At 45.3% G+C, this 24874-nt stretch overlaps 2 protein-coding genes across 5 annotated transcripts in view; one reads left to right on the top strand and one right to left on the bottom strand.

Annotated features, from left to right (window-relative positions):
• The window catches only part of LOC140734205 (protein ATP1B4-like), a 55336-nt gene extending 53428 nt beyond the window's left edge, over positions 1–1908 (bottom strand). Inside the window, exons 1-2 of the mRNA XM_073057875.1 lie at positions 1619–1908; positions 1346–1412 (exon numbers count right to left, since the gene is read on the bottom strand). Of these exons, the coding sequence (XP_072913976.1) occupies positions 1346–1408 (63 nt within the window). The 5' untranslated portion in view covers positions 1409–1412; positions 1619–1908. The remainder of the gene's footprint in view (positions 1–1345; positions 1413–1618) is intronic.
• A 12226-nt stretch (positions 1909–14134) lies between these two features.
• The window catches only part of tmem255a (transmembrane protein 255A), a 104850-nt gene continuing 94110 nt past the window's right edge, over positions 14135–24874 (top strand). Inside the window, exons 1-3 of one of the 4 annotated variants that reach the window (XM_073057871.1) lie at positions 14135–14398; positions 14558–14700; positions 23077–23139. In XM_073057871.1, coding sequence (XP_072913972.1) covers positions 14344–14398; positions 14558–14700; positions 23077–23139 — 261 coding nt within the window. In that variant the 5' untranslated portion in view covers positions 14135–14343. The other 3 variants (XM_073057869.1, XM_073057874.1, XM_073057870.1) reach the window with 3 other exon arrangements.

The raw sequence follows: 24874 nt of genomic DNA, 5'->3' as shown, positions 1-24874 counted from the left end.
AATCCATTCTTATCCAATGACTTTGACCTAGATCATCACTTTCAAATACTTCCCAGCATTAAGGTTAAACTGACTGGCCATTTTCATTTGTTATTGTTTTATTTCTCTCTTAAATTTCTCTGCAGATTTACCGGTGAAGACCATGAAATTTAGGAGCAGATTTAGGCCATTTGGCCCATTGAGTCTGCTTTGCCATTTAATCATGGCTGATTTATTACCCCCTCAACCCCAGTCTCCTGCCTGCTCCCCATAACCTTTGGCTCTGTGACTTTTACATCCATCTTACTGACTGAAGTCCCTTAAACTGCACAGAGCAGTATAGTATTATCTCCAAGCTATCAGATCCTGTCCCTAAAACCTGCAGGACATCCACTTTCCAGTAGAGCCATCCTGGCCATAGTCAATATGATGACCACTCAGCTAATGCCTCCCCACCAAGTACCATGCACAACCAATGCCACTTCCCCTCTTTAGCTGAGGCGCAAGAGACTGCAGATGCTGAGAGTCCAGAGCAACAGGCAAAATGCCAGGGGAACTCAGCAGATCAGGCAGAACCCATGAAGGGAAATGAACAGTCATCGCTGACCACCTACTTCCCTGCATAGATGCTCCTGACCTACTGATTACCCCGAGCTCTTTGTGTGCTGCTCCCATCCCTCTCTTTCTCAATTGCTTTGGATCTGGGAATATTTTATGTCGACTCTGTCCTAGTTTAAGACAGACTCTTATCACCCTGATATCAAGATCCTAGATGACTATTTGGGTTTGTGCATCACTAATCTTATTTTTCATATGCCATGCCTTTAGACGCAGGCACTGTTAAGCTCTCATGAATCCTCTCAAATTTCCTTTTAATTCTTCTCCCATGTATCGCTGCAGTATTTCTCAATCTAGTGATGTCTATCTCTCCCAGTCCTCCAGCAAAGTAGGTTTCAGCCTTCGCCAACCTCTTCCTGGAAACCTCGCCCCCTTTCAGGATGGGATACAGAAGCGTTGTAAGAGAAGATGGAGGGTGGTGTGTAAATTAACCGAAAAGACTGATGGATGAAAGGAGTCTCTTTAATCCTAGTACCCGCTTCCTCAAACTTTCTTCAAAATATGTTAGTACAAACTAATCAATGTTTTCATTTTAAAAGCAACTGGTGTTTAAAATATTATTTATTTATAAAATAGTACGTGTTCTGAGGAAACTTGTATTTGTGTTTACAAGATCACTGAACCGTATCTTTCTTCATGATTTCTACTTCAAGCACGTTTAGTTATATGAAAATCAATCTTTCCCAAGCATAATGATGACAAAAAGATTGTACTGAAACGATTGTACTAAACACAACAGGTCACTTACCGGCGTTTTAACATCGTTCCTCAGGTGTTCCTCTCCGCCTCCAGTCACTGAATTCGTCGCCATGGCTCTTTAATAAGAATGTTTTTAAAAAATGACCAAAAGCAAACATATTGGCATTTTCTCAACCAAGTGTTCGGAAACATTGGCTGGGCAGAAAGAACTGAAAATGACTAAAACTCCACCCGCTCTCTCCAGAAAAATTGATTTTTTTTCTCTCCCTGGGCGAGAGGTGGGGTTCTGGAAGTAAATCTCGTTGAAAATCAAACCAAATACCTTAGTTTTCCTTGCGGCGGTGAAACGACAGTTCCGCGTCGTGGAGATGACCTTGTGAAGAGGGATTGAATTTAAGGGTCAGAAAATAACCAGCTCCCATCAGAAAGCTGACGTCGGAACAGGAACCCCTCTGGATCAAGATGGAGTCCCTTTACCCTTTAATTTTCTCCTGGTGTCTGGATTTATATAAACTTTCTCAAACTTTTTGACATTCGCTTTTTTTTTTCTGTGTGGGAAACGCTCTTCAATGTATTACTTAAAACACACACACACTCCTTTCTGAGTCCTGTGTAAGACCATTCTTTTTTAGTCAATGTGTCGCTGTCAATCAGTTCCTAAGAGCACTGGTAAATTCTAACTGGCTTGAGGATCTATATTTAACACACAGCTCCGGAGTTCTGTAAGATGGGGTCAGTTTCCTTGAAGTAGAATTCAGCAAAACTTATCCACAAAGATTAAGGGCCAAATGCATACAACGTAAACAATGACAGATGCCCCTAAATCGCCCATTTTCATGTTAAAAATTCAAATCAATGAACTGTTTTCAGAGAGGGAATGAAGCCAAGCAAAACGATTCTATTGATCAAGAAATCACGACCAAGTGTTGGAACAATAGAGAAAAAAGAACTGTTTCTCCAGTTTATTTGAAATCTATTGTCAACCACAGTGCTGGTGATATGTGCTATACGCATACAGCTGTTGTCGCCTGCTGTAATCTAACCTCTCTTGTTTGTGTGTTACTGTTCTTCAGCAAACCTGGAGTGTGCCCTACAGTTAATTGCTGAGTACTTGGAAAATCTCCGTATTGAAATCCTCACACACGTCCAGAAAAAAAACTCATCGTTCGGTTCGGTTACCATGTTTTTTTTTCCAGTAATCGATGTTTTAAAAAGTCAATTCGCGTCTGATTGTACAATTTAAGATTTTCCCCCCATATAAATGTAATATTAATGAAGACGGGTGCATTAATATCAATAAAGAGTACAGAGATAACTGTTCAGCGACGTGGCCCGGATTTGAGGACGTGAGTTATAGGGAAAGGTTGAATAGATTAGGACTTTAATCCCTGGAATGTAGAAGAATGAGGGGATTTTATAGAGGTAAACCAAAATAATGAGGGTGTATAGATAGGGTAAATGTACGCAGTCTTTTCCCACTGAGATTGGGTGAGAATAGAACTGGAGGTCATGCATGGGTTAATGGTGATAGGTGAAATGTTTAACGGGGAACTTCTTCACTCAGAGGGCGGTGAGCGTGTGGAACGAGTGATGTGTGTGGGTTCAATTTCATCGCTTAAGAAAAATTTGGTTAAGTACATGGATGGGGGGTGGGGGGTGTATGTTGGGCTATGGTCCAGATGCAGATCTATGGGACTGGGCAGATTAATAGATCAGCAGGAAGGATCTGCGTTTGCGCTGTAGTGCTCTATGAGTCCAAGGGCCTCTCTAATAAGAATGGAAGCATTTTAGTTAAGGCCATATTGTTCTGTTTAAATGAAGACCCGCACTCCCCATGCCCCAGGAGTGCGTCGGGAGAACAGAGATTCCATTGCTCCCGCTATTATTCATCACTTTTAGTGTTAATTAGTGATTAATTGTTTGAACTCTGAAAACGTGTGAAGTTACTGAGAAGGGAACCAGAGTACAACCTGAAGTACTTCAAATGCTGAAAGGCATGCCTTTAAGACGAAGAAGGAAAGTTTGAAGATGGTGCTGGACAGCTTTTTTTACACAGAGAGTGGTAGGTGTTTGGAACAGGCTGCCAGGAGTCCTGGTGGAAACAGATACAATATTTGAACGGAATCGAAGGATAGAGAAAAGAGATTAAGTTTAATTTGGTATTGTGTTCAGCACACAGACATCATTGCCCAAAGAGCTTGTCTGGGCTGACTCCTTCCGATAAACAAATCTCTATTCCCCACTTCCCCACCTTCCTCTGTTCCCCACTCTGACCTTTTACTTTTCATCTGCCTAATACTTCTCTCCGGGTCCTCCCTTTTCTCCTATGGTCCACTCTCCTTCCCTTCCCATCACATTCCTTCTTCTCCAGCCCTTGACCTTTCCCACACACCTGGCTTCACCTGTCACCTTCCAGCTGGCCTCCGACTCCTCGCCCCGCCTTTTTATTCTGGCACCTTCCCCCTTCCTTCTCGGTCTTGAAGAAGGTCTTGGCACAGAATGTTGACCATCAGTTCATTTCCGTCGATGCTGCCTGAGGCATTTTGTGTGTGTTGCTTTGGATTTCCAGCCTCTGCAGACCTTCTCGTGTTTGGGCTTACTTACTGCCTGTTTCACCGCTGGTGTTTGGGACAGCAGTGAAGGTCCTCCATCTCTGTCTGTCCTTGGCCAGTTTTGGTCTTGGTCTTGGCGGTGTTCAGGGCTTCCTTCGTCATGCCAATAGCTTCATCTCGGGTTTTTTTTGCACTGCTGTCAGCCTTGCAAGTCTGGAGTGGAGACTCAGGAATACCATCGCACCCAGGTGTAGAAGCCTTCTTTGTTGCTGTTTCTGTAACAGTGTTGTTTGACCAGTCAAGGTAGTTAGCCCTGTGCTGACCCCACGAACCTGGAGGACCGGTGGACCACTCTCAGTCTGGCCTCTACCCTTTGACCTGTTTGGCATGGGTGACCCTACCAAAAGCCAAAGCATAAAGCCCTGAATCCAGCCAACATAGCTCTCCGGGTCACTGAGGCACACAAGCCTCTAAACCACAACAAGGCTGTGGTTCCCTTGGAGGGTTCCTGTGCTGCACTGAATCAGAATTAGGTTTAATATCTCTGGCATATGTCATGAAATATGTTTGTTTTGTGGCAGCAGTGCATTGCAATATATTATAAAAGCTATAAATTACAATAAGAAATATATATGCCAAATATAAATTAAATTAGTAGTGCAGAAAGAGAGCAAAAAATAGTGAAGTGGTATGCATGGATTCATTTTCATTCAGAAATTTGATGGTAGTGGGGATGAAGCTGCTCCGGAAACATTGAGTGTGTGGCCTCAGTGCCTCATTTTGATTATAGTAATGAGAAGAGGGCTTATCCTGGGTGATGGGAGTCCTTAACGATGGTGGCTGCCTTTTTGAGGCATCGCCTTGTGTAGCTGCCCTCGATGCTGGGGAGGCTATATTCTATGTTGAGGAGGGAACAGATGATGGAGTGGAGATCAGTTCCAAAGGGATAGTGAGTGATGGTTTAGTGGGGCACAAGGCAGTGGTGCTCTCACACTGAATGGGATGAGTTTCCAAAAGTGGCATTGAAAGGATGCAGGTACACTTTGCACGATTTATATGATGGTGCAATTTTTCGGTATTTTTGAATAAGTTTGAAAAAGGCAAATTTGATATGCACAAACTGGGAGAATTGAAGGTTTAGGAGAACTTTGATCGTAGACTAAGTAACTGATACTTTGCAAATGGGACAGAGCTATATACCAAACTGAAGACTGAAACTTCTTGCCACTTATCATAGCATGATGATTATGTTGTGTCAAGCAGAGATAAATCAGGATAGTTGGTAGTTGGACAGCATAAAACACACATGAAGAACAATGAATGACGGAGAGCAAATGACATGAAGAGAATTCGAACCACATCATTATTTGGGATATGGCAGATGTGATTATGTAAACAAGAATATCTTTTCAATTCAAAGTGGCCGATCAATTAAACTTTGTCCAGCTATTAATGAATAATAATAAAATCCATACCTCCAAGAGAACCACAACCCTGTCATAGAGTTTGAAGGCTTGCATCCCTCAGTGACCCAGAGAACGTCATGCTTTGGGTAGGGTCAGCCTTGGCAAACAGGTCAAAGGGTAGAGGCCAGACTAAGAGTGGTCCACCGATCCTCCAGGTTCTGGGGTTCAGCTCAGGGCTAACAACCATGACTGGTAAAACAAAATTGTTACGGAAACAGCAATGAAGAATCCTTCTATATTTGAGTGTGATGGTATTCCTGAGTCTCCACCCGGGATGTTCATGACTGACAGTAGTGAAAACCTTGAGGAAGCTGCAGACATGATGAAGGAAGTCCTGAACACTGCCAGAGGCGGAGGACCTTCATCGCTGCCCTGAACACTGCCAGAGGCGGAGGACCTTCATCGCTGCCCTGAACACTGCCAGAGGCGGAGGACCTTCATCGCTGCCCTGAACACTGCCAGAGGCGGAGGACCTTCATCGCTGCCCTGAACACTGCCAGAGGCGGAGGACCTTCATCGCTGCCCTGAACACTGCCAGAGACGGAGGACCTTCATCGCTGCCCTGAACACTGCCAGAGGCGGAGGACCTTCATCGCTGCCCTGAACACTGCCAGAGGCGGAGGACCTTCATCGCTGCCCTGAACACTGCCAGAGGCGGAGGACCTTCATCGCTGTCCTGAACACTGCCAGAGGTGGAGGACCTTCATCGCTGCCCTGAACACTGCCAGAGGTGGAGGACCTTCATCGCTGCCCTGAACACTGCCAGAGGCGGAGGACCTTCATCGCTGCCCTGAACACTGCCAGAGGCGGAGGACCTTCATCGCTGCCCTGAACACTGCCAGAGGCGGAGGACCTTCATCGCTGCCCTGAACACTGCCAGAGGCGGAGGACCTTCATAGCTACCCTGAATGCCAGTGGTGTAACAGGCAGTAAACAAGTAAGTAAAAGAAACAAAAAGACTTATTTCATTCATCGTTTCCCCTGCTGTGGATAAGATGAAGCAGGGATTGCAGTGTACTTACAGTAGACTTCCAGAAAACAGTTGATAAAGTGCCATATGAAAGATCATACAAAAAATATGAGCTCACTTGTGTAGGAGTTAACATTAGTAGGGATTGGATACAGAGGAAATGCATCTGCCAAGGTAGCCTCCAACCTGATGGCATGAAAATCGAGTTCTCCAACTTGGCTCCTATCCCTTTTCTTCAGTTTCTCATCCTGGCCCACTAATAACTCTTCTTCACTGGCTTATCACCTCCCCTTGGTGTCCCTCCTCCTTCTCTTTCTCCCATGATCCACTCTCCCCTCCAATCAGATTCCCTCTTCTCCAGACCTTTGCTTTTTCCACCTATCAACTTCTTCTTATTTCATCCCGCACCCCTCCCCCTCTCCTGGCTTCACCAATCACCTTCTAACTTGTACTCCTTTGCCTTCGCCACCACCTTATTCTGGCATCTCCCCCTTCCTTTCCAGTCCTGTGAAGGGTCTCAGCCTGAAACTTTGACTCTAGTCATTTCCATAGAGGCTGCCTGACCTGCTGAGTTCCTTCAGCATTGTTTTTGTTGAGATACAGTGAGCAATAGCCCTTCCAGCCCTTCAAACCTTGTCACCCAACAATCTCCAATTTAATCCTAGCCTAATTACGAGATAATTTACAATGACCAATTAACCTACTACACTATGCTACTGTGTATGTATTGCTCTGGATTTCCAGCATCTGCAGAAACTCTTGTATAAAAGGATCTTTTACTGGTTGCCAAGGTGAGATGAGTGGTGTGCCACAAGGACTAGCTCTGAGGCCTCAATTATAATTAACATGAATGAAAGCAACAAAGGTGTGGCTGAGGAAGACACAAAGGTAGGTAAGAAGGCACATTGTGAAGAGCAATAAAAAAAACTACAAAAGAAGACCTCACTTGAATGGACAGAAAGATATAGTTTTTTTTAAAAAGAAAAGGTACTTTGGAAGGTGTTGGTATTCAAAGCGGCCTGAGAACCCAAGTTATCAGGGAAGTTTAGCGAGCAATTAGGAAAGAAAACAGGTTATTGATCTTAAGCAGTACACACAAAATGCTGGAGGAACTTGGCAGGTCAGGCAATATCTCTGTGAATGAATAAACAGTCGACGTTTTGGGCCTAGGCCCTTCTTCAGGACTGGAAAGGAAAAGGAAAGATGACGGAATAAAAAGGTGGGTGGGTGGGGGAAGGAGGATAGCTAGAAGGTGATAGGTGAAGCCTGTTGGGTGGGAAAGGTAAAGGGCTGGAGAAGAAGGAATCTGATAAGAGAGAAGAGTGGACCATAGGAGAAAGGGAAGGAGGAGGGGAACTAGGGTAGGTGATAGGCAGGTTAGAAGAGGTAAGGGGCCAGTGTGGGAATAGAAGAGGGGAAGGGGAGGGAATTTTTTTACCGAAAGGAAAAATCGATATTCATGCCATCAGGTTGGGGGCTACCCAGATGGAATATGCTCCTCCACCCCAAGGATAGCCTCATTGTGGCTCAAGAGGAGGCCATGGACTGACATATCAAAACAGGAATGGGAATTAAAATGTTTGGCCACCTGAAAGTTCTGCATTTGGCAGATGGAACAGAGGTGCTTGACGAAGCTGTCCCCCAATTTACAAGGAGTCTCACCAATATAGATGAGTTCACATTGAGATCACCGGACATAATAGACAACCCATCAGCTTTGCTGGTGAAGTGTTGCCCCATCTAGAGGGACAGCTTGGGGCCCTGAACGGAGGTGAATGGGCAGGTGTAACACTTTGACCACTTGCAGGTACAAGTGCCGGAGGGAGATTAGTGGGGAAGGACGAATGAACAAGGGAATCACGGAGGAAGCGTCTCTGCAGAAGGCAAAGTGTGGGGAAGAGGTAAAGATATGTGTTTGGTGGTAGGATCCTTTCAGAGTTGGTGGAGAATGTTGTACTGGATGTGGAGGCTCACGGGGTGGTAGGTAAGGATAAGAGGAACTCTATCGCTGTTGAGGCAGCAGGAAGATGGGGTGAGCACGGATGTTCAGGAAATGGAGGAGATGCAGTTGAGGCCAGCATCGGTGGTGGGGAAAGGGAAACCCTGTTCTTTGAAGTTTATTGATCTTTATTGCAAGGGGATTTGATTAAAAGTGTAGAGGTGTATTGCTCCAATTATATACAGTTCTGATGAAACTGCATCTGTATCTTCTATTGTGTGTAGGTCGGTACACCCATCCACAGAAAGATCAAGAACATCGAACAGTACATCACAGTACAGAGACTTTGGCCCATGATGTTGCACCAACCTTTAAACCTACTCCAAGATCAATCTAAACCTTCCCTCCCACACAGCCTCCATTTCTCTTTCATCCTTGGGCCAACCTAAGAGTCTCCTGAATGTCCCTAATGTTTCTGCCTCTACCACCACCCCTGGCTAACCGTGCTTCTTTTGTCTGTATTCACGTACGGTTGAATGACAATTAAACTTGAACTTGGCTGCCCGATCTACCTGTGCAAGAGAGAGTGCAGTGGAAGTTCACCAGCCTGATTCCTAGTGCAGAGGTTTTGTTGCATGAGGAAAGATTAAGCAGACTGGACCTATGCTCTCCAAGGTTTAGAAGAATGATATGATCTCTTTGAAACATTATTTTTATTGGTTTGGCAGCTTAGACACAGGAATGTGCTGTCCCTGGCTAGGATGTTTAAAACTAGTAGTCAGAGTCTCAAACTGAGAGGTTGAAAAATTGCGACATTGAGAAGAAAATTTTCTCTGGAGTTTCCCATCAGAACAGAAGAAACAATCAATCCGTTAAGCCTACTCTGTTATTGTTTTACCTTGCTCTACCTCAATGAACTCTGCAATGATCTGAATGAACAGTATGCAAAACAAGCATACTCTCTCTCTCTCACACACACACACACACACTCTCTCTCCTCCCCCTCCCTCCCTCCATGTGGCAATAATAAACCATAATTCATTAAGATCATGGCTGATCCAATCTTGGCCTCAAAGCTGCATTCTCACACTCTTCGGACCACTTGACTCCTTCTTGGTGCAACACCACGTTCTGCTCAGCATGCTCAGTAACTGCCTCCACACCCCCACAGGCTGCAGAATTCTAAATGTTCATGAGCACTGAAGAGAGGAAACTTCCTCAGTTCTGTCTGAAATGAGTAACGTCGTTATGGAGCCATGCAGCAAAGGAGCAGGGCCTAGGGCCCATATACAGCTCTCCATTTACACAAATCCTAACCTGACCCATTTTATTTTCTCCATTCCTCATCAACAATCCTCAGCCCTGCCCACCACCACCACCAAGGTTCTATCACATATCTACTGGCTGATTAACTTATCAACTTGAATCAGGTTTAATTAATATCGCTGAAATAAGTTTTGATATATGTTGTTTTGTGGCAGCACTATATTGCACTACTGTGCGTAATTTGTTTAAAAAAAACCTATACAGTACTTACTGTCCATTATGCCGCTGGCATTTAGGGCAACAACGAAGGCCCTCCATCTTTGGCGGTGTTCAAGGCTTCCTTCATCACGTCAATAACTCCCTTTCGGTTTTCACTAGTCAGTCATGCAAATCCCAGACGGAGACTCAGGAATACCATCACACTCAGACATAAAAGGATTCTTCATTGATGTTTCTGTAACAATATTGTTTTACCAGACAGGGTTGTGAGCCCAGATCTAAATCCCTGAACCTGGAGGACTGGTTGGCCACTCTAAGTCTGGCCTATATCCTTTCAGCTATTTGGCGTGGGTGACCTTACCAAGAGCCAAAGCACAAAGCCCTGACTCTGGTCAACATAGCTCTCTGGGTTACTGAGGCATGCAAGCCTCCAAACCACAAGTTTGGGGTCCTCTTGGAGGATAAATTACAATAAGAAATATATATAAATTAAATAAGTAGTGCAAAAAGTGAGCAAAAGAGAAAAAAAAATAAGGTAGTTAGTGTATATACATGGGTTTATTGTCCATTTAGAAATCTGATGGCAGAGGGGATGAAGCTATTCCTAAAACATTGAGTGTGTGTCCTCAGGCTCCTGTACCTCCTCTTTGATGGTAGCCATGAGAAGAGGGCAAGTCCTAGGTGATGGGATGCCGCCTTTGGAAGCTGGGGAGACTGGTGCCCATGATAAAGCTGGCTGAGTTTGCATCTTTTGTAGCTTCCCAGACCCTGTGTGGTGGCCCCTCCATACCAGATGGTGACGCAGCCAGTTCAAACGCTGTCCGCGGCACATTTGATCTGCACTGTTTTTTGGGATTCATTTCAAGAGGACTAGAATATAAAAGCAAGGATGTAACATTGAGATTTAATGAAACACTGGTGAGGCCTCACTTGGAGTATTGTGAGCAGGTTTGGGTTCCTTACCTTAAAAAGGATGAGCTGAAACTGGTGAGCATTCAAAGGAGATTCACGAAAATGATTCCGGGATTGAACAGCTCATCATATGAAGAGTGTTTGATGGCTCTGGGCCTGTATTCACTGGAATTCAGAAGAATGAGGAGTGACCTCATTGAAACCTATCGAATGGTGAAAGGCCTTGATAGAATGGTTGTGGAGCGGATATTTCCTGTGGTGGAAGAGTCTAAGACCAGAGGACACAGCCTCAGAATAGAGAGGTGTCCTTTTAGAATGGAGATGAGGAGTTTCTTTAGCCAGAGCAGTGAATCTGTGGAATTCTTTGCCAGATGCAGATATGGAGGCCAAGTCTTTACATATATTTAAGGCAGAAGTTGATAGAGTCTTGACTGGTCAGGGCATGAAGGGATACGGGGAGAAGGCAGGAGATTGGGGCTGAGAGGGAAAATGGATCAGCCATGATGAAATGGTGGAGTAGACTTGATGGGCCAAATGGCCTAATTCTGCTCCTATTTCTTATGGGATGTGGGAGGAAGCTCGAGCACCTGGAGGAAACCCATGTGATGAGGGAGAATGTACAAATTCCACACTGACAGAAGCAGAGATGAGGATTGAACCTGGTTCGCCAGAGGTGTGGGCTGCGCTGCTGTGCGTCCCTTGCAGTAGATACTAACTCAGTACTGGGCAACTGGTCCTAATGCTAATTTGTCGCACCCACAATAGTTCCACTGCAATGCCTGACGGAAGGTGCCCTCATTGTGGAGAATGTTTCGGCTTCTAAGAGTTAATTTTATTTTATTTTGAGATACAGCACGGAACAGGCTCTTTCAGTCCAAACCGCACTGCCCAGCAACACACCTGCTCTAACCCAGGCCTAATCACGGGACAATTTACAACGACCAATTAGCCTACTAAACGGTGCACCTTCGGACTGCGGGAGGAGCTGAAGCACATGGAGGAAACCCTCGCGTTCAGAGGAGGGTTGTACCTGCTCCTTACAAACTCTGAACTCGGAATCTCGAGCCGTATCAGCGTTGCGCTGACTCTGAATCATCGTCATTATCGTTATGTGCCGTGTCGGCTATGATTGTTCTTGGTAAGTTTTTCTGCAGAACTGGTTTGCCATTACCTTCTTCTGGGCAGTGTCTTTACAAGACGGGTGACCCCAGTCATCATCAAAACGGTTCAGAGATCGTCAGATATCAATGGTCGCATAACCAGCACTTGCGATACGTATCGGCCATCACCGTCTGCTCCCATGGCTTTACTTGACCCTGACCCGGGGAGGGGGTTGCTAAGCAGGAGCAACACCTTGCTCAAGGGTAACCTGCAGACTAGCAGGGGGAAGGAAACCTTACACCTCCTTTGGTAGAGACGTATCTCCACCCCGCCACTCGTAGGGCACAAATAATCAACAGCACATTAAAGTTTTATTTAAACGAAAAATCAATGTGGATTATAAATATAAGCTCAATTGTCATTGAACCATATACATGCATATAGCGAAACGGAACACATCCCTCCAGGGTTGAGGAGCAGAACACAGCGCATACAGTCACACACAGCACACAAGAGTTACGACAACATGTACGGCCACAGAATAATATTAGCATAAGTCCCTCAGTGGCAGAGCCTGAAGATGCGATGTTGTCCCGGAGCCACGTTTCTGTAAGAACAAGTTGGGAGCCACTGCATTGATGCATTGAGGTGTTAACGGGAAAAGGGCTGGTTAGGACGTGAGGGGTAGAGTGCGATTGGTTCAAAGTAAATTTATTATCGAAGTACGTATATGTCTCCATGCACTACCCTCAGATTTATGTTCTTGCAGTAGGTCAAAGAAATAGAATAGAATGAATGGAAAACTACAAACAAAGACCGACAAGCAACCAAAAGAAGACAAGTTGCGTAATATACAAAAAGCAAGAAATATATAAACAGATAAATAAATAAATAAACACTGAGAACATGAGTTGTAGATTCCTTGATAGCAGTCCATCGGTTGTGGAATCAGTTCGGTGTTGGTGTGTCTGAGGTTATCAGAACTGTTCCTGAACTTGGTGGCGTCGGAGCCCTGTAACACACGCAGAACGCCGGGGGAACTCGGCAGGTCAGGCAGCATCTGCGGAAAAGAGTGCACAGTCGACGTTTCGGACCGAGACTCCTCTTCAGGACTCTCTCCCTGTTTCGCGATGACAGCGGCGAGAAGAGGACATGGCCTGGATGGATGGTGGGTGCTACTTTCTTGTGGGACCGCTCCTTGTAATGTGTTCGGTGGAGGGGAGAGTTTTTCCTGTGACTGACTGGGCTGTATCCACCACTTTTTTTTTTAGGTCTTTCCGTTCTTGAGCTCTTCAGAACTTTTTGATTTTTATTTGAAATGTGACCATCGCTGTCACATGAGCCAGAGGGATCAAGAGGAAGTCTGCATCATTTGCTGACCCGTGACGGCACAGCCGAGCTCTTCGCGGTCAAACGTCCTGAAGGTTACCACGCCATCGGGCTTCGCAGCGAAGAGGCAAGAGGAGATTGGTTAACCTGCGAAAATTTGCTCAGCTCCTGAACAGCATCAACGTAGTTGGCCGAGAATACGGTGGAACACTCAACCCTGGTCCCGGGCGTGTGCAGTTGCGAATGACACTCGCAAAAGGACACAGTTAGACTGATGGACAATCGATTCACGCTCAGCATCACTCAGGTATTGGCATAGGGTTCAAGTGCATCGCATCAATCTCTAGTGGACTGACACGAGTAGTCATTGCAAGGTGATGTATCCCGAACACTGTTGCATCTAAAATGCTTTACTGCAGTGATGGGACACGCTGCAGCAACTCACCAAGGTTACGTCCAAAACACATCGCTGCGCCGTGACCGCTTCCACAGACAAGGTCCGGAGCAGCGATGCTGGTGGGGACACTGTAACCTCCAAGTTCCCCTCTAAGACTCGGACTTGGACGGAGGTCACGTTCCCTCAGCTCAGTTGGAATTCCCTTTGCTAGCACGTGGTGCGAGCATCATCAAGATGAAAGGATCAGGATGCGCCGGAAAAACAACGCCACGAGCTAAGAACAATATTTAAACCCCTTGGATGGCTGGATTCATTCCCTGCACTAAAAATACTTGGAATAAAGTTGCTTGAAGTAAACGCATTGTGGAATATTTGTACCATTCCTTTAATGAGTAGCAACCATTCTGCCAATCATTGCAATTCTCATTTAAGATTTTAATTTATAGAACATTCGGCAGCCCATTAGTTTGCTGAGTACTGTGTGCTAGAATGAACATATTTACAATTGCGAATATAGCATTTTGAAGCGGCCTGTCAAAGCGATAGGAAATTTCAATGAGCAAAGGCAATTGGGAGAAGGTTATTCTTGCCACTACAGGGACTCGGGAATGAGGAAGGGAAGGTGATGATGTCTCTTTGCATTCGCATTTTGCCTTAAAGTGGTCCCAAAGCGCTTCAGCCCCGGGAGCTGGCTGTGCCCCGGCGCATGCGCGCACGCCAGCGGCCAGCACGGCAGTGCGGGCGCGATAAACAGTAACCGGGGTGGAATCGGACCGTGCGGTGTGCCACCGCCATCGCCCGATGTGCTGACCCATCTGGGGCAACGTGCATGCCCGCTGCGCGCTCCCGGCGGCCTGAGGCACTGGGTGAGCCCTCAGGCTTCAGCGGGCTTCAGTATGCAGCACTCTCTGACTCAGCAAGCGAGTGGATTAACACTGCACGACTCAGTAGGTAGGTGAACGGCAGCCTGCAAGGTGAGATCTGCCCCGGCCACTGTGCACCCCTTCCACGGGAACAGACAAATGCCCCCCAGTGTAATCTGCATTCCACGCATATAACCACTGTCACTGCCGGCTGGCTTCTGCTCTAAAGAGTGCCGTCTCTTTGCAGGGCTGTTCAATAAAAGGAAGAGAGCCTCTCTGCTGGTGAGCGGCGCCCTTCTCATCGCCTCGGTGTTAATTCTGACCGTGGGCTTGGCAGCCACCACTCGGACCCTGAATGTTTCGGTCGGGGGATACTACCCAGGGGTTATTGTAAGTATCGGATCTGAGCGAAGGTGCGACTGGTATGGGGGGGCGGGGGGGGGGGAATTATCGGCGGCATTCGGCGTTCACTGTTATTATTGCGCGGGTTGTTTTCTCTCAGTCTGATGACCTGCGCAGCCACGACAGGTACAATCTTGCCGTTTTCCTTTAGAATCAGGTTTATTATCACTGACATGTGTGAAACTTGCTTCTACATAGAACGCAGCACAGTGCCGACCTCCTTCAGCCCATCTCTTTGTGGCGGCAGACATAATAACATAATTATAAGCCACAAACATAAATAGTGGAGAAGAGGGATGTTCACGGACCGTTCAGAAACCTGATGGCGGAGCGGAAGACGCGGTTACTAAAATGATGAGTGTGGGTTAACCATTAGAACGCCTTGAAAGTGCGGGGAAGTTTTACGACGTGCCTTGAACTCTTTATGTCCGCTGCAAGCGCACTAGGGTTGAATGAGGAATGAAGCTGGAAGGAGCGCGAAGAAGACACCCGAAAGTTGCCAGAACTCCAGGACCTGAGAGAAGTTGGGCAGGCTGCGACTTTACTGTGTGGAGCCCAGGAGGCCGAGGGGCCACCCCACGGAGATGATGAGGGATAGGTACGGTGAATGTGCAGATTTTTTAATCTGGGAAATAATTTTTTATTTTTTTTTTAGAAAAACTGCAGGACATCAGTTTAAGGTGTGAGAGGAAAGATTTATTCGGGGCTTGAGAGACAACGTCTTCACACAGGGTGGTGGTATATGGTATGAACTGCTAAAGGAAGTGGTTGAGGCAGGTAGAATTATGGCTTTTAAAAGACATTTGGACAGGCACACGGATTGGTGTTGGTTTATTACTGTCACATGTACCCAGTCTTTTGTGGTGCGTGCTATTGAGACCAGTCATGCTGTACGTAATTACATTTGAGGCAGTGATAAGCAAACAATGCAGAATATAAAGTAACACACGCACAAAATGCTGGAGGAGTTCAGCAGCTCTGGCAGCGTCTGTGGAAATGAACAAACAGCGGCGTTTCCGGCCGAGACCCTTCTTCAGAACTTCTCCCTCTCTGTGCAGAATGCAGGGCTGCAGTCACAGAGATCGTGCATTGCAGATAAGTAAAGTGGAAGGGTCACCACAAGGTGGACTGGGAGATCAAGAGGTCGTCTATTAGTGCATGAGAGTTATTTTCACAGCAGAATCGAGCTCTTGTATGTTCCACTTGATGGGAGAGGGGATATGAGAGAGTGGCAGGGGTAGGAGGGGGTTCGCAGGGCAGCAGAAACCAATATTTATTTGCCCAGTGTGGACAAATGCCCAGCTGAGATGGGTATCAGCACTTCAGGCAGTATCGGTGGAGTGGAATAAGCAGCCAGCATGAGTCCTGATGAAGGGTCTTGGCCCAAAATGTCGACTGTTTATTCCTCTCCATAGATGTTGCCTGACCTGCTGGGTTTGTCCAGCAGTTTTGTGTGTGTTGCTCTGGATTTCCAGCATCTGCAGGATCTCTTGTGTTTAGTTGGACTTCATGGTGGGCTGAAGGGCCTGTTTCTGTGCTACATTACTCTAAGTTTATGACATTCTAGGTGCTCCAGAAGAGGAGACGCACTCTCACTATCCATCCTACCAATCCAATCAGGACATTCTGTTTTAATAAGATCACCTTGATCAAGGGAATGAAAGGGTTAACATATGAGGAGTGGGCCTATATTCTCTGAAGTTTAGAAGAAGGAAGGGGATCTTATTGAAACCTATCGAATATTGAAAGGTCTAGATAGAGTGGATGTGGAGAGGATGTTTCCTAGAGTGAGAGTGTCTAGGGCTAATCTGCACAGCCTCAGAATAGAAGGCCATCCCTTTAGAATAGAGATGAAATTTCTTTAGCTAGAGGGTGGTGAATCTGTGGAATTCATTGCCACTGAAGGCTGTAGAGGCCGAGTCATTGAGTATATTTAAAGCAGAGACTGATAGATTAATAAATCAGCCATGATGGAATGGCAGAGCAGACTCAATGGACTGAATGGCTTAATTCTGCTGCTATGCCAAATGGTCTTATGATTTAAGTAATCTTATCTTAACAATTGGGTAAATGTCTAACTAATAAATAGTGTACTATTAATCCTTTAAGGAATTTAGGAGAAACTTGCTTTTCTGTGGTTAGAACATGGGATCTCCTACCACTGATGTTCAAAGGGAACCAGACCATGAGGAGAAGGAATGGAAGGGTTATTGGAAGATTTCATGATGCCTAGGCATCCTGTGGGCTGAATGAAATCAGTGATGTCCGCCAGAACACCATGTAATCAATTACAGTGCACTTGAGTTTACAGAAAGTGGGACAGGCTTGTACTGGTGGATGGGTAGACAACCAGCTCCTCTTAGCCAGCATTTTAATGGTGAAGAGACAATGGTTGAAGGTTGCTGTGGTGGATCTGATGCATGCAGAAGTAAGGTGCCTTTTTTCACCAAGCCTAACAAGGACACGGTTTGTGATCATCTAAGGAAGCAGCATTTGGAAAGGGGTGGAAGAAGGAGTTACAATAGGTGAGTAATTGGGAAGGTAAGCCAGCAATGATGTCAAAGATTGGAGGTGGCAGGCTAGGCTGCTCAGAATCCATAGGTATTGCACATTTCACGTTAATGTGATGAGGGAGGGCGGATGGAGGTGGCACAGCAGTCAGTTTACGAGAGGCAGGATTAGTTGGCAACTGTGACATTGAAAAGCAAAACAGCAGTGTGAAAAAAAAAGGAAGTGCTGGAAACTCAGCAGGGGAGGCAGCAACTGAGGAGAGCGAAAAGCAACACACACAAAATGCTGGTGGAACACAGCAGGCCAGGCAGCATCCATAGGGAGAAGCACTGTCGACGTTTCGGGCCGAGACCCTTCGTCAGGATCCTTCATCTCTCTTTCTTTGAGAGAGAAAAGCAGGTCAATTACTTTGCTCAAAACTAGGAAATCAAAACAGGACTTAGGTTGTGGAGGGGAGCAAATTAGAGAAACCAAGTGACGTAGGCCGAAACCCTTCACTGAAACGTCGTCACTACCTCCTCCCATAGATGCTGTCTGGCCTGCTGAGTTCTGCCAGCATTTTGTGTTATTTATTTCCAGCATCTGCAGATTCACTCGTGTAGTTTAGTTACACATTTAATCACTTATTTAGCATGTCACCAAAAACTTTGATAAACCTCTATAGGTGTACAGGGGAGAGTATCCTGACTGGTTGCATTGCAGCCTGGTATGGAATCACCAATGCCCAGGAACAGAAAATCCTACAGAAAATGGTGGATACAGCCCAGTCCATCACAGGCAAAGCACTCCCCACCACTGAGTACATTTACATGCAGTGCATCCACTGTTAAGGACCATCGGTATCCAGGCCATGCTCTGTTCTTGCTACTACCATCGAGCGGGAGATACAGAAGCCTTGGGTCCCACACCACCAGGTTCAGGAACAGTTATTGCTCCTCAACCATCAGGCTCCTGATAAGGCGTGATTTACTTAATTGACCACAACTCTGAACTAATTCTTCGACCCACAGACTCACTTTCATGGAGTCCTTACTGTGCAACTCAAGTATCCAGCATTATTTTTTATTTGCACAGTTTGTCTTCTTTTGCACATTGGTTGTTTGCCAGTCTCTTTTGTGTATTAACGTAAATTCCATTGTATTTCTGTATTTTTCCTGTAAGTGCTTGCAAGAAAATGAATCTCAAGGTTGTATATGGTAACATATATACACAGTGGATTCTGATTAATTGGGACACACTGGGATCAGTACAGTTCGGCCCAATTAAGCAGCTGCCCCAATTAACCAAAGTTTCATGGAAATAGTTAAAAAGAGATGAAGAAAGACAAACTACTGTTTAACTGAGCAACAAATTATGCATTTAAATAAAGTACAAAACAAATTAGAACACTACCAATACCTCTACAGTACTATAAAACTGTATATTATTTCCTAACAGTTATCACTGGAGGAATTAATTCAGTGTATGTCGCTGCATTCTTTTGATTGACTGTAAATGAACAATATCAGCCCAGACGCCTAGTGCAGAGAATGGACTACCTTCAAATAATCAATGATGCATCCTCCAAATCTTCATTTTCATTGTAACATTCCAGATGATTGTGGATACCTTCAAATCTTAGTAATTTCTAACTGATGAAGTAATGAATTTTTTTTTCATTTTCACTCCTGGCCATTTCTAATATCTCTAATCCTGAATACTGGAAACCACAGTGAGCAAAACAGTTCCAAATTGTTTTAATGCATATTTCTTGCCGCCTATCTGCTGGCAGCTCATTCCACACTCACCACATCCACTGTATCTAGACCTTTCAATATTCAATGGATTGGCAAAGAGACCCCACCCCCTCCCCATATTCTTCTAAAAAGGTCTAGAGCCATTAAAGTGCCTCATGTGTTAACCCATTCATTCCTGGGGTCAATCTTACTAACCTCTTGTGGATCGTCTCCAATTCCAGCACATCCTTCTGTTCAGATAAGAATAATCTAAAACTGTTTTTGTAGTCTTGTAGGGAAGCAAGACTTGCTCTGGAGGTTTGCCCTGGGGTCGGAAGCCTGTCTGTGTGTATGAGTGGGGTAGGGGAAAGAGTCTTGTTTTACTGTTGTTGTTTTCTTGCTGTTGTTCTCTTGCTGTTATTGTTGCTGTGGGTTGTGTTGTTCTGCTGAACACAGTGGGCACGCTATGTTGGTGCTGGAATGTGCGGCAGCCCCCCAGCACATCCTTGGTTGTGTTCGTTGTTAACACAAATGACGCATTTCACTGTATGTTAGGATGTTCATGTGACAAATAACTGAATTAGAATCTGAATCTAATAAGGGTTAAGATCCAGGACTTTCCTTCCATTATCTTTTTCCTTGTCAGGAAGCTGCTGGAAACATCCACTGATATGACAGATGTGGACTGAGACTGAAAAGTAAGGGGGGGGGGAGGTGTAGGATATTTTCTGACCCCATGCTGTTCCTGTTTGGCAGTACGTTGCGAAGGCTGGTGACAACTAGTAACATCTGATGTCCTGTGGGGAGGCAGAAATTGCACCCTTTGCTGCTTATGTGATATGTGATCTGAGCAAGGAAGTGGAGCACGCTGTGTCCATTCACTCCTATAATATCTCTCTTAATCTGTGATTAAAATTAGACAGTAAAGGCCTGGATAAAGTGTGTGTGGAGAAGAGGATGATTCCTATAGTTGGGGGTGGGGTGGTCTATGACCAGAGGGCACAACCTCAGAATAGAAGGATGCCCCTTTAGAACTGAGACGAGGAAGAATTCCTTTAGCCAGAAGGCAGTGAATTTGTGGAATTCAGTGCCACAGCTGGCTTTGGAGGCCAAGTAGTTGGGTATATTTAAAGTGGAGGTTGATAGATCCTTGATTAGAAAGGGTGTCAAAGGTTACTGGTAGAAGACAGGTGAATGGAATTGAGATGGGCAATAAATTGACTATGATGGAATAACAGTGGGCCGAATGGCCTAATTCTGCTCCTATGTCTGATGGTCCTTATGGTGTAAAGGTCAGTGATACCAATTATTGGCACAGATTTTAACCAATCTTTAAAAATTGCTGTCAACCTTTTTGAAAATGTATAAGTAGAGAACATCTAATCAGAAGTAGTTACACGTTTTATTATCATTAACGCTCACCTTTAGATGGAAGATAGGCGTATGTCATTGAAATGTATGACGTGATGTTGTGGAAGACATCGTTGCATTGTAAACATTTTTCTGAAGTGTAGCCCCTCTTTAGTTCTAGGTGACTGAGTGGAAGGTATTAACGTTAAACTGCCTTTGAGTCTCATTCAGGCCACAACGGAGACTGATTGGGGGTTAATTCTTTCCCTGGAGTAGCAGGTGGGAACGATATCTGAGGCACAGGAATTTTAAATGAAAAATTATGAAAATCTGTAATGTGAAGCAATCATGGAGTATAAGTAAAACCAGATATGAGGACGTCTCTTTTCATTTGCTTTAGAGAGCTGCAGGACATCAGAGTGCATTTAAGAGGAAAACATAATTTGCAGAAGGTTGTTAGACTATTCCATGTAGTTATTTAAAAAGATCCTTCATCTAATTAGTGGAGGTATTTTTCCGTTACCAGACGGGCTGACTGATTCAAAATAAAAATAGTTGGAAGAATTGCAGGGAGATGGGGTCATAAACAGAGCTTTTGGCACTGGTCTTCGTTAATCAGAGTACAGAAGTTGAGATGTTATGTTGAAGTTGTATAAAATGTTAGCAAAGCATCATTTGGAGTATTGTGTGCAGTTCTACAGGAGAGATAGCAATAAGATTGAAAGTGCGCAGAGAACATTTATAAGGATGTTGCCAGGGCTTGAGGACTTGAGTCGTAGGGAATGGTTGAATAGGTTAGGACTTAACTCCCTGGACCACAGGCAAATGAGAGGCGACCTTATGGAGGTATATAAAATTATGAGGGGTATAGATAGGGTTAATGCATGCAAGCTTTTTCACCTCAGGTTGCAGTGAGACGAGAAATAAAGGTCATACTTTTAGGGCGAAAGTTAAAATATCGAAGGAAAATCTGAGAGGGAACTTTGCTCAGAGAACGGACTCTGCTGCCAGAGGAAGTGATGGATACAAGTTCAATTGTAACATTTAAGGATGTTTGGACGGGTACTGTACATGGAAGAGAGGGGTATGGAGGACTGTGGTCTGAGTGTAGGTAGATGGGACAAGGCAAAGACAATTCCAGCACTGACTAGATGGGCAGAAAGGCCTATTTTTATGCTGTACTGCTCTATGGTTCTATGGTAGGAAGAGAGCTGATGATAAAAAAAATACCCAAGGCCTTGACAGGCTGGAACTTGGGCTGAAATGGCAATTGAAGCAGAAACCTTCATCACATTGAACAAGTACCAGGATGTCCTATGGTAGCCTGCGTGCCCACTGAGCAAGAACTGGGAAGAGGAACTGGTTTCAGTAGTTCTATTGTTGGCCAGCATGGATATGATGGGCCATGTAGTCTCCTCTTAGAACATAGAACAGTACAACACAGGATCAGACGCTTCAGCCAACAATGTCCAGCCCATCTTAAGCCAATCCCTTTGATCCATCTCCCTTGCCTCACAAGTCTGATTAAACTTTCCGTCTCTCAGCTTAAACCTAATCTGACGTAAGCAGAGAGATTCTGCAGATGCTGGAAATCTTGAGCCAGCACACACAAAATGCTGGGGGAGCTCAGGAGATTGGATAGCATCTAAGGATGGGAATAAACAGTCGACGTTTCAGGCTGAGGTGCCTCCGTCAGGACTGGAAAAGAAAATGGGTAGAAGCCAGAATGAGAAGGGTGTGGGAGAGAGGGGAAGGAGAACAAGCTGGCAGATGATAGGTGAAGTCAGGTGAGGGTGAAGGTGGGTGAGAGGGGGAGAGAGGAGGTGAAGTGAGAACTGGAAACTGATAGGTGGGAAAGAGAAAGGGCTGAAGAAGAAAGAATCTGATAGGACGGGAGAGTGACGTCCACCCTGAGAGAAAAACTATCTACTCTGTCTCCTATAACTGTACATGGGTTCACTGTCTCTTCAGAAATCTGATGGTGGAGAGGAAGAAGCTTTTCCTAAGCCATTGAACGTGTGTCTTCATGCTTCTGTACCTCCTCTCTAACGGTAGTAATAAAAATAGAACATTCCTTAAATGACGATGCTGTCTTTTGAAGATGTCCTCAGTGGTGCAGAGGCTAGTGGCCATAGTGAAGCTGGCTGAGTTTACAACCCTCTACAGTTTTTTCTGACCCTGTGCAGTGGCCAGGCAGTGATGCAATCAGTTAGAATGCTCTCCACGATTTATCTGTACAAGTTTGCTGGAATCTTTGGTAGCGTACCAAATCTCCTCAAACCCCTAATGAAATAGAGCTGTTGGTTGTGTTGGGCCCAGGATACAGAAGGTCTCCAGAGATGTTGACACACTAGAACTTGAAGCTGCTCACCCTTTCCAGTACTGACTCCTCACTGAGGACTCCTTCAGCTTCCCCTTCCTAAAGTCCACAATCAGTCCCCTGGTCTCCCTGATGCTGAGTGCAAGGTTGTTGTTGCGACACCACTCAACCAGCCGATCCGTCTCACTTCTGTATGCCACTTTGTCACCGTCTGCGGCTCTGCCGAAAGAGATGTATCACGTCACACTTGTTCAGATTGTCTTTGCACCATGAATGTCTCTAATCTTTCCACTAGGAATTGTGCTGAATCAGATTTTTATCTACTTGCTATTAGTTTTGTCATTGATTTGGAATGCAAACATGCATAGCAACAGGGCTTCTAGCCTGAAAGAATTATTGAAGCTGTAGTTTTGACTAATTTTTTCATATAGCATTCTTCTCATGGATTTTCTGTTAAATCACTTACAGCTTGGTTTTGGATCATTTCTGGGACTGATCGGGTCAAATCTACTTGAAAATAAACGACAGATGGTGAGTTTACAGTCTCCTGTTGAAATAGTGTTAGACACATTTGCTCCAGTACGTGTGTTTCTGACAACCACATTAAAGCACGGTAAAGTAAACGTGAGTGAATATTTATCAGGGGATTTGGCCCTTTAATGCACATTTCTTCAATTGCTGCCCCATGAGAATTGGTTACACATCTAAAAGGGGCAGAATTGAAAGGAGAGGAGCATAGTTCTGTTAAGATATCAATAAGATTGAAAGAGTACAGAGTAAAGACTGAAAGACACTCTCAGAGAGTCATGAGAGTATGGAACGAGCTGCCAGCACAAGTGGTTCACGTGAGCTTGATTTCAACATTTAAGCAAAGTTTGGATAGGAACATGGATGGTAGGGATATGGAGGGCTGTGGTCCCGGTCCAGGTCAATGGGAGTAGGCAGTTTAAATAGTTTCTGCATGGAATAGATGGGACGAAGGGCCTGTTTCTGTGCTGTTTGATCTAGTATTTCAATAGTTCCATTTAATATCGGGGAATGAAAACACTATAGAAGCTGAAATTCTTGTTCTTCACAGACATCCACAAAAACAGGAGAGTGTCCCAAAGAATGAGTGACAGTAAAAACATTAGAACCCCAAAGCCCCCCCAATCCTCCCTCCCAGCCACAAGTAGCAGCAAAGCAATGACCCCCTACTCCCTCCATTACTTCAGCAAAAAAAGCATAAGCACCCTTCACACACCAAGCAAGCAATATCAAAGCCCCAATAAAGACCATGATCTGTGGTACAACGAAAGTTAATCGTTCACCCAACAATTCGACATACCACAGGCTCTCTCTCTCTCCCCAATAAAGGGACAGGGAGGTGTCCCCTTTCGCAGCGAGAGGGGAGATCAACTCAGACAAACAACTCACTGATTATGGTGTCTGCCGCTTTGCTTTTTTCCCCTGAGTTCTTCAACTCGAGAGTTGGCAACAAACTGACCCCCACCAGTAAGAGAAAGAGAGAGAGTGCAGTTCGCCGAGGACAGAGACTCAGAGCTGACCTGCTGCTTGCGATGTTTTGTTCTCTCCCGCAACGCTTCAGTCAGTGGCACCAGCTTAGAATCCGCTCGTTCCCAGGACCCTGAAGCCTAGGAACTCCGAAAGCCCGCTCGTCTTCTACTCCGCTTCATTGCTTCATTGGGATATCAAAAAATGGCTGGCTGTGAGCCACGGGGTGGGGGGGGGGGGGCCGGCGGGTCCTAACGCCCTGAAGAACCAAAGTTTGCATGCAGCTCTAGGTCAGGGTCTTCGCCAGAACCCCATCCACCCGGAAAAGGAAAAAGAGAGACAGTAAAGGTAGAAATTAAGCTGTTTTCTGAAGGAGAAAAACTGAAGGAGTCATTGTCACTGAAGGAACTGGAAGGAGTCATTGTCAAGCGCCATTGTAGCCCTGCCCGTCTAGTACAGAGAAGATCGCCAAGGATGTTGCTGGGACTTGAGAAATGGAGTTACATGGATAGGTTAGGACTTTGTTCCCTGGAGAGTAGGATGATGAGTGGAGAATTGATAGTATACAAAATTGTAAGGGGTATACTTGGTTACTTAGGCCCTTAGCTCCCAGTGGAGCACAGCCGATCAATGAGCCCCCATCTCCGTCGTCCTCTGAAGTCAGTGGTATGGTTGGAGTTCATCAATGCTTCTGCAATCTGCTGTACAGGGGATTGGCGCTCTGTTGGCTGGCCTGACCCATTTCCATCTCTCACAACAGGGACATGGGGCT

This window comes from Hemitrygon akajei, chromosome 10 (assembly GCF_048418815.1).
Source record: "Hemitrygon akajei chromosome 10, sHemAka1.3, whole genome shotgun sequence".
NCBI lineage: Eukaryota > Metazoa > Chordata > Chondrichthyes > Myliobatiformes > Dasyatidae > Hemitrygon > Hemitrygon akajei.
The sequence above is the reverse complement of the archived record's forward strand: the minus strand, read 5'-3'. Positions and strand labels throughout refer to the sequence as shown.